This window comes from Pollicipes pollicipes, unplaced genomic scaffold, assembly GCF_011947565.3.
Source record: "Pollicipes pollicipes isolate AB1234 unplaced genomic scaffold, Ppol_2.1 Scaffold_6052;HRSCAF=7182_pilon_pilon_pilon, whole genome shotgun sequence".
In the NCBI taxonomy this organism is placed as follows: domain Eukaryota; kingdom Metazoa; phylum Arthropoda; class Thecostraca; order Pollicipedomorpha; family Pollicipedidae; genus Pollicipes; species Pollicipes pollicipes.
Window position 1 is genome coordinate 8,254,896 of NW_023596805.1, and position 10,220 is coordinate 8,265,115.

At 51.9% G+C, this 10,220-nt stretch overlaps 1 protein-coding gene across 1 annotated transcript; it reads right to left on the bottom strand.

Moving 5' to 3' along the window:
• nmd (no mitochondrial derivative) lies at window positions 1-9,942 on the bottom strand. The gene is made up of 8 exons (XM_037228226.1): window positions 9,843-9,942; window positions 7,773-7,937; window positions 4,919-5,043; window positions 4,201-4,374; window positions 3,636-3,760; window positions 1,979-2,175; window positions 889-994; window positions 1-83 (listed from the first exon to the last, which is right to left on the bottom strand). The coding sequence occupies exons 2-8, from the start codon at window positions 7,926-7,928 to the stop codon at window positions 1-3; spliced, it is 966 nt and encodes a 321-aa protein (XP_037084121.1). The 5' UTR covers window positions 7,929-7,937; window positions 9,843-9,942.
• Window positions 9,943-10,220: the final 278 nt, after the last annotated feature.

Sequence of the window (10,220 nt, forward strand, 5' to 3'; positions counted from 1 at the left end):
TCACCTGTTCGAAGAACGCCCACTCATGAAGTCCCTGACGGGGTAGATGGCCGCCGTCCTGCACAGCTCCCTGATGTCAGAGCCTGCGGGAACACCCGCGGGTGATCTACTCATCCTGCACACGCCCCTGCCAGACCGTGCGGGCGCACCGGAGACCACGCTGTCATCCTGCACAGTTCCCTGACGTCCGGGCATCCTGCATGTGATCCGCCACCTTCACACATCCGTGTCACACTGTGACACTGTGTCCGTGTCACACCCGTGACCGGTGCTATCACCAGAGCGGCTGGCAAGAACCAGAGCACCACAGCCAGAAATGGAGCAAGTGAACAACGCCACGCTAATACTGACATAGCCGACAGAACACAGAGTGGTGGCTGTTCGATTACATTAGATGCTGAAGGGCTCCTACAGCACCTCCATGTTGCTCTTCAGCCGTAACGTTACCGCCAAAATCACTGCCACTTAATGCCTGTCTATGACACCAAGGCGGCCGACAATGAAGCCAAAACTCTGCAGCAATTAAGAGCGAACAGAGCCAGCCGCTGGCGAAACAGAAAATACGATATAAATCCAGAGGTGATGCTGTGTATTTTTACGCAATTAATCCACAAATAACAGTCAACTGGCAAGTTCCACCTTTGCTATAGTCCATTCATAGTTAGTCACATACAAGGCATGTTGACTTGACCCATTTAAATGCCAACGAAACACACAATATACAAAACTGATCTGTATTTTTCAGGTCTAAGTCTCACGTCAACATGCTTTTTGTGTGTCTAGGTGAGCCCGACCCTTCCGCCGTCCACATGAATGTCCCCATATCCAGGGCGCGTCTAGAGCCAATCTCCCCCAGCGCCAGCCCACAGCCGCAGCAAGCCCACTCACCGGTGAAGCCGTCGGTGAGGTTGGACAGGCGGTTGTAGTCGATGTCCTCCGACACCTTCTCACCCCGCATCACCAGCTTCAGGATGGACTTGCGCTGCTCCAGAGTCTGCGGAAGAGATCGGTGACTGCCTGGCTGCACCGCCAGGCGGACTGCGTGACGAGCGAGGATGCCGTAAGTGAAAAACGCGCTTCCACACAGGCCAGACGTGACGCACAAGCGGCCGGGCAAATGCGTACAGGATACTCATGTTTTGCCAATAAGGCAATTCAACAGAAACAGCAGGGTTCAGACCCTATGAAGGGGGCTGTGAAGACTGAGGATGGTGAGGGAACATGGACTATGGAGCCTATGAAGAACGCTTGTCCGCACTGGTCGGCATTGATTTGCCCGTAGAGGAATTTCCCTTAAGCGTCATATGCTTTAAATAATGCATAAAACTCAAACCTATGCGCCACACAGGCAGACACACATGCACACAGACAGTAGTGTGCACAAAAAACACAGATGGGCTGAGAGGATAGAGAAAGATACGACAGGTCGGACAGGACAGACACGACAGGCCAGACAGGACAAACACCGACAGGTCGGACAGGACAGACACGACAGGTCGGACAGGACAGACACGTCAGGCCAGACAGGACAGACACAACATGTCGGACAGGACAGACACGACAGGTCGGACAGACACGACAGGCCAGACAGGACAGACATGACAAGTCAGACATGACAGGATGGGACAGGACAAACACAAGCACACAGACAGACAGACAGACAGACAGATAGACAAACAAACAACCATCCATCCCACCGGCCGACGACCATTGTCAATCTGGACAGAACAACACTGGACAAGACACACACACACACACGCGCACGCGCACGCGCACGCGCACGCACACGCACACGCACACGCACACGCACACGCACACGCACACGCACACGCACACGTAGACAGAAAAACAACCATTCCACCAGTGGCCACAACGACCTCCGTTGATCCCACCAACCCCATCACACACACACACCCTGCTGCTGGACACACAACCCTGTGACGACGTCACACCAGTGACGTCATGCGGCGCGACTGACCGGCAGGCCGACGTGGAACGCGGCCGGCATGCGGCGCAGAATGGCGCGATCCACGTCCTGCGGCCGGTTGGTGGCGCCCATCACGAGCACGCATCGCGCCGGGTCCGAGATCAGGCCGTCCCACAGCGACATGAACATGGCCTTCATCATCGCCGTCGCCTCGTGGTCGTGCGTGGCGCGCGAGCGCAGGAACGAGTCTGCGGCGGGGGGGGGGGTGGGGGCGGAGGGAGTGGCGTTAGTATTGCGACATCTCGGGGTTGGTTGTGACACGCCAGCGCTGGCAGTGCCATACATGTCGTGTGTGTGTGTGTGTGTGTGTGTGTGTGTGTGTGTGTGTGTGTGTGTGTGTGTGTGTGTGTGTGTGTGTGTGTGTGTGTGTGTGTGTGTGTGTGTGTTGTGTTGTGTGTGTGTGTGCGCGCGCGCGCGCGCGTGCGTGCGTGCGTGCGTGCGTGCGTGCGTGCGTGCGTGCGCGCGTGCGTGCGTGCGTGTACGCGTGTGTGCGTGCGTGTGTGCGTGTGTGCGTGCGTGTGTGCGTGTGTGCGTGCGTGTTTGCGTGTGTGCGTGCGTGTTTGCGTGTGCGCGCGGCATTGTGTGCGTGCGCGCGTGCATGCATGTGTGCGTACATGTGTGTGTATAAGTTTGGTTTGTTTAGAAGCTAAACCCTGAAATTTTTGGCACAGGTCCAAGTATTATCAGGAGCAAAGTAACAGCGGTGTGTGGATCATCTGGTAAACGCTATTGGCATGATTACCTACAGCACCATCTAGTACCCTTCTGGCATGTTTAGATAGATAGATAGAAAGATAGATAGATAGAGGGAGAGAGAGAGAGAGAGAGATCCCTCTCCCTCTCCTCTCCTCTCCCTCTCCCTCTCCCTCTCCCTCTCCCTCTCCCTCTCCCTCTCCTCTCTCCCTCTCCCTCTCCCTCTCCCTCTCCCTCTCCCTCTCCCTCCCTCTCCCTCTCCCTCTCCCCTCCTCTCCCTCTCCCTCTCCCTCTCCCTCTCTTCCCTCTCCCTCTCCTCTTCCCTCTCCCTCTCCTCTCCTCTCCCTCTCCTCTCCCCTCTCCCTCCTCTCCCTCTCCCTCTCCTCTCCTCCCCTCCCTCTCTCTCTCTCTCTCTCTCTCTCCTCTCTCCTCCTCTCTCTCTCTCCTCTCCTTCGTCCCTCTCTCTCTCTCTCTCTCTCTCTCTCTCTCTCCTCTCTTCTCTCTCTCTCTCTCCTCTCTCCTCTCTCTCCTCTCTCTCTCTCTCTCTCTCTCTCTCTCTCGTCTCTCTCTCTCCTCTCTCTCTCTCTCCTCTCTCTCTCTCTCTCCTCTCTCTCTCTCTCTCTCTCTCTCGGGTCTTGGCCGGAGAGTGACCGGGTCTTTGGCTGCGCTGGAAGTGGTAGGATGTTTGTTTCTGTGTAATACAGTATTGCGTATATATATATATATATATATATATATATATATATATATATGAACATTGCGTACATGCTAATATATATATCGTATATATATATATATATATATATATATATATATATATATTGCGTATATATATATATATATATATATATATATATATATATATATATATATATATATATATACGCAATACTGTATTATACAGAAACAAACATCCTACCACTTCCAGCGCAGCCAAAGACCCGGCCACTCTCACCAATCTCATCTATGAAGATGATGCAGGGCTCCAGCTTGACGGCCAGCGAGAAGACGGCGGCGCAGAGCTTCTGGGACTCGCCGTACCACTTGTCCGTGAGGCTGGAGATCTCCAAGTTGATGAACCTGTTGAACACCGAGGCTGATCAGCCATTGGTGTGACGTCACACTGAGCTAAGGGTCAAACTCAGCTGAAAACGTGAGGAAAATGACACCCAATGCACGTTAGCTGGTGTGCCGCTTACTGCGTTCTCAGGGTATTTCCTCTGACAGACTGTTCCACCACACTGGTTACAACTACACCATAGCGGAGGAGGGGACACTAAAACAACATGGGGTACAGACTGGTAAACCTTATATTTAGTCCATCTGGTAAACGCTACTGGCATGACAACCTACAGCACCATCTAGTACCCTTCCGGTATGTTAACCTATACCACATCTGGTAAACTGGCCTCGCTGCATGCTCTCACATCTCCCATGCCTTGACACCAACCGCGTAGGTCATCTTCAGCCGACCCAAAGCCGGCGGAGAGGGAAGGTGGAGGGGGAGGGCGGGCACCCACCTGCAGCACGCCTCCCTCGCCGTCGCCTTGGCCAGCATGGTCTTGCCGCAGCCGGGCGGGCCGTGCAGCAGCACGCCCTTGGGTGGCTGGATCAGGGCGCTGCCCGAGAACAGCTCCCGGTTCTGGATCGGCAGGATCACCGTCTCCTGCAGCTCCTGGATCACGTGGTCCAGCCTGTGGCGACGATGGCGCCGGGTCAGAGGCGCCTGGAGCGCGCAGACTGGGGCGAGGGACGCCGGCACAGCGCTGATAAGCGCGTATGGCGTCACACATCGGGATGGGGGCGTGGATCGTACGGTCTGGTCTGGTGTGAATGGCCTGGTGTAAACGGTCTGGTGTGGATGGTCTGCTGTGAATGGCCTGGTGTAAGTGGTCTGGTGTGAATGGTCTGGTGTGAATGGTCTGGTATGAATAGGCTGGTGTGAAGCGTCAGATCAAGCGCGTAGGTGACATGGCCAGGTGTGGAGATCTTTTTCTCATCAAAAAGGGAACGCGACACACGCTATCACCTGCTCTTTTGGTCGCGCGCCAGCCAGTTGTAGCATCCCTCCTCCACCGCCTGATTAACTGCACGTCAGGTGGGCCACATCACCGCTCCATGCTGGCGGCACGTGCGCCTTGTCGTGCGTTGGGCGCCTGTCTCCCTTCCCCTACTCATTAGCCAACGACACATCAGCAGCCCGCGCAGCTGTGCACGTCGGACGCGCGTGCTACTCACCCCGCAATGCTATCCCACGACACCTGGATGGAGATGGGCTCCACCAGCTGACAGGCAATGGACATCTCGTAGTCGGTCAGCTGCACGCTCTTGTCCACCCCCAGACGCTTCAGCAGGCGCTCCGCCTGCCGCCGGCACGCACAGGTCACACGGGGTCACAGAGGTCACACGTGGGTCCCGGAGGTCACACGCGGGTCACATACGTCAAATGGGGTCACATTAAGGCCACATATGGATCACAGACGTCACATGTGAGTCACATACACCACACGGGGTCACACAGAGGTCACATGGGGGCACATAGAGGTCAAGTACAGGTCAGTGGGCAGCAGCTGATGTAACACCTGCCTCGTCAACAGGGCCTTGTACACGTGCGCCGACAAACCAATCCGTCGCAGGGCCCGCAATGCGTTGCTGTTGCGATCATTAGGGGCGGAGACACCGTGGAGGGGGGAGGGGGCGTGGCGAACGTTTCTCCCTTAGCTTTCAAAACGTCAGGGCATGTTCCCCGCAACCCTCGAGAGACCCAAAATTGTCGGACACGTGTTCTGGTAAAGCAAGTACAGGTGCAAAAATTCACATAGAGCGCTTAACGTACTCGACAACGCCATGAACACCAGAAGTTCTCGAACTTGGAAGGGGCGATTTCCATTTTATTATTATTATTTCCTTCCAGTCACCAGCCAATCGGGCTAATTAAAAATTTCAGAAATTCGGAGGCTCAGCCCGCCTCCCCTGGTCCCCACGCCTCTTACGCCAGTGTATCTGCTTAACGCGTTGTTGCCGACATGACGTTTAAAACGCAGCAAAAATATAGAGCTGAACAGACCATGCGCGAGCCCCTCGGTAGGAAGCGCATCGCGTTGCAAACGCCAGCGTATGCACTTCGGTTGCTAAACACCTCTCTCTCAAGCTTTTGTGCTGTTGTTCCACACGGGTGAAGCCCGCGAGGCGGGGACCATGCCCCATGTTTACGTGACACGTTTACGTTTACGTGTGGGACGTCGCCTTACTATCACTCTGACAGGAAGGGTGGGCGTTAACGCGCCAACCACTACACTATCGGCACCCTAGTTTCACGTAGGCCAAATTTGTTTGCTTTAACTTTGCCATGACTTCTCCGCTAACGTACGTATCGTTAAACGGAGGACGTGTGGCACTAACGCGGCGGAAAGCCTCATGCAGTGCTCTCAGTATCTGCTCTCACAGCAAGGAGGGAATATTTTACATGGGGCGTTCCACATTTCTATGGGGTTTTAAGCTGAAATAGCCATCTCGAAGACCTTTTAGTGCAGTTCACAACCATATCCGTCTCAAGACCTAAATCCCCCAGTTTCTGAACTACGCGTCCGCAAAAATGGGGAGAGTATTTCGGGGAGAGTATATAAAGGTCATCTTGGCATTCATGACGTCAAAGTATCGTCATTCAAATCCTGCTATTTCATAATCCATGCGGCGATCAAGGCCGAACAAATATCATGGCCGGGTCGTTCATATCTGACCTTCGTGAGCACGATTACCAGACATAACGGTCGTCAATTGGCTCTTGATCAATGTTGTGCAAGGCACGACAACGTCATCAGCGACGTATCGAGAAGCATATTCACTTGATCGCGAAACTGTGTTGTCTAGAGCAGTCACTTTACTTAAAAGTATACCCAGGCTATCAGTGGGCCTGATCCATCATATGTGATGCTTGCTTCAATATCTTCAAACGCGCAACTTTCCTTTCAACATGACTCCATTCGCAAGACCGTCCATCACAAGATACACGCGTCGCTCACCGCACTTGATGATTTTTTTAGTAGCCATGTGGTGAGTCAAATTTCGACCATGAGTCTTTAGTGCATCCCCACCTCCGTTCACGTCGGACGGCGACCCTAGTGAGGGGGGGGGGGGGGGGGGGGGAAGGGAGGGCGGAGGCACCTGTCACCTGCACGCCGTCCCTCCGCTGTTGCCAAGGCCGTCTGTGATAAACTCCGGCCCACGACAACGGATGCGACTTATGAACCCAAAAATAGCTGTCGTCTCCTCACACTGGCGCGCTGTTGACCTTAAGCATGGAGACTGTAGCTCTGCCAGTCGTGTTGCTTGATTTTGCTTTGGTGTCTTTGACATATCGTAAACAGGTTTTGCAGAATGGCGGCTTACGTTGCATTACGAGCTGCAAAAATCATTACCGAGCGGAGATGGCCCTGTGTTGCCCCACTCCGATCAGCTTCTTCGCTGCTGCCACCTGTGCCACCTGGTCCGTGAACGAGGTTCATTCCCAGGTGGTCTGATGACTGGTGACAAACTGCATAATTTGATATTATGACCTATGAGAGCTGCATCCTTTACAAACTGAAAGACCTAGGTGTTCTACTCAAACTACATGGATATTACAGTCCGTATATGGGCGGAACACTTCGCCCCTAGGGCTGGGGCTGTTTTGTATGGGGCGTAACCTACATGTTCATTTCGCTCGACGCGCTGTGACCTTTCAGTGATGGCGCCAATGAAAGTTAGGGGACATTCGAAAGTCAGTAAGCGACGCTCGCAGAGTGACATGTCGGCAGCATGACAAACAATGACGGCTAAGGTTCTCGCTGAGGCCTACAGGGCTGAACTGATCATCCATGGTTAGTCCCGCCGCCGTACCCCACAAACAAAAATACATACCGCCGCCGACGGCCACCATGACTGGAGGACGATTATTTATCGTGCGGCATTACCGTTGCCACACCCTGGCGGGAGCCAGCACCTACGACGCTTCTCGTCCCCAACGTTGCAAAATTTCCCCCGGTGGGAGTCGAACCCCGGACCTCTCGATCCGAAACCCGTCACCCCGCACGCCGCCGTCCGCCAGCCTCACCCTTTTCTTATCCTCCTGGCGGCGCCTCTTGGTCGGGTCCATCATGTCCACGGCCCACTTGACGCCGAGGTAGGTGATGGCCGACGCGACGGCGGTGCGCACGATCAGGCTGACTATCTCGGCCCGGTCGAAGGCGCGCGGGATGGAGTCAGACATGGTGGCAGCCTGGGGACGAGGGGCACGCGTGGTGGTCATGTGGTAACCCACTGTCTTAGCCTGGTCGGACACACACAGGATACACTCACACATGGCGACAATACGTGAATGTGACACTTAAGGTGGTCTGCCTATTCACCTTCAGCCCAGTTGAATGCGCATGGGTCAAGTCAGGCATGGTGATAACGTGCAGACAGCATGGTAGGTCCGGTCATTTGCTATTCCATTGAGATACATGTGGCAAAACTCTGTTAGCACATTAGGTGGCCGGCTGATTGGCTGTTCCATCCCAGCAGACCTAATGATAATCTGTGAACACTGCCCTTTTGCTTGTTCCAACACCTGTAGGTTGAAATCGGACATGGCCCCCACCTGCCCACGGTACACCCAATGCAACTAAGTCAACTACAATTATAATTTTGTGCCTAACATGATGCTTCATGGCACAAGGATATTTCATGTGCATGCAGTGCATGGGATGCAACCATGTGCATGTGAGACACATGCAGTCGCATGGGACACAGTGGCTATGTGTTAGATGTATCTTGCAAAAGGAGAAAAGAAGTGACAGAAGGTGTTGTCAATGACAAAAGGTACAGTCAGTCATCATAGAGCATATGAACAGGTGTGTATTACAGAAAGTGTGCAGCATGAGCTCGTGGGACCAGTTTGCTTCTATTGATTGAGGGCTTAACCTTTAAATATATTGCTTAAATAAACTGCCAAAAATAAAGCTGAGTCTTCTTCTTGACAAGCTTTTGTGGGTGTTTACCATGTTTAAGCTTGTAAAACTAGTAGAATTCAGCCAGTAACACAGCCTACATTCAGTTCCCTGAGACATCATCTGTATGCTGGACACCAATAACTTCTGGAGGAGGTGGTGGCCAGGGCATGATGTCACTGATTAGCATGCCACATTGGCTGGTTTATCACCACTTGCACTCTTCATGCACAGTCTATTTTCCATGGACATCTGGTCGATGTTAAGTGTGATGAAGCTATCCTGCCTGCACTAGGCACTGAGAATAGGTAAAATGCAGTTTCTAGCACATCTCAGTGTGTGAAAGCATTTTTGTCCTCCACAAAAAATGTGTGGTGGGGTTATGGCCTATAATTTTAGGCTAAAGTTAGAAATTCAAATATAAAAATTATGATACAAGCCTAGACAGTCTTTTGTCATGAACAGGTAGCCAAGTTATATGGAGAGGTTCACATTCATGTGGAGTTTTTAACTGAAATAGCTATCTTAAAGGCCTTAGATGCCATTCACAATCCTGTCTCTCTTAAGACCTATAGACATGGTATAACAGCCATCAATTGGCTATGAACCAACATTGTGCAACATATGATGACACAATCAAACCATGACACATTGACAAGCATATTTACTCAACAAAAAATAATGATATCTAGAGCAATCTTTTGCACTTAAAGGTACACCAATAATTAAAAGGGAGCTCGCTTTATCATATATCATGCTGGCTTCAATGTCTTCATGTGTCAAACATTCCTTTTACAGCTGGCTGGCCTCTTGACCCAGACTTGACTCTGAGGTAATGGCCTCACCTTAAAATTTAGCACAGTTAAGTTCACATAAGACCGTATTTCCCCAAACCATAGTGTTTATCTCAGGGGATTACAGCGAAACCTTTCCACCCAAAATTGTGATGCTCAAACAACCAACCGGGTCACGATCAGGCGAAAGGCAGTTAGTACTGCTGTTGGGCCCAACATGTATGACACGTTTCTCGGAAGCAAACCGACCGAATTATGGAAAGATGACGATTGAGAAGCTATACTGTTCCATACTATCTTGTTCTGTCATAGAATGACCGGCGTGGAGCATGACATTGCAAAGCTAACACCAACCCAAGTGCACTCCCAGCTAGATGATAGTAAACGGTTGATACTCACCCCAAAATAAAGCAATATGTGCCACTTCCAAACGCCCAGACGCCCAACACTGAATACTCTATCACACAAATATTCGCGATGAACCCGCCACCACGACGGACCACCCTTCAATGGTACTTCCCGGCATAGTGTCCAGCATTTGCCGAGATGCTCACAAGAAATGCAAAATGTCCAAAATAAATGATATTGCACCAAATTAGTTACACAGCACTAACAAAAATCTGCTAATCAATTAATTACAGAGCAAGATCCGTCACAAGTTTAACTGTTTCATGCCGTCATTTCAACATATTCGTTTGACACCAGCCTTCATTTTAGATCTAGATCAAAGGCTATGCTGGTTTATTACTTCACGTATTCTGAGACAAACAAGCTCAA

What these genes read in the sequence shown, in the direction of transcription:
- nmd (XM_037228226.1), bottom strand. Translation starts at nt 7,928, where the DNA reads ATGTCTGACTCCATCCCGCGCGCCTTCGACCGGGCCGAGATAGTCAGC. An exon ending in GCCAGGAGGATAAGAAAAGG is followed by an intron (nt 5,044 to 7,772) that starts GTGAGGCTGGCG and finishes TGCCGGCGGCAG; the next exon opens with GCGGAGCGCCTGCTGAAGCG. An exon ending in TCGTGGGATAGCATTGCGGG is followed by an intron (nt 4,375 to 4,918) that starts GTGAGTAGCACG and finishes TCGTCGCCACAG; the next exon opens with GCTGGACCACGTGATCCAGG.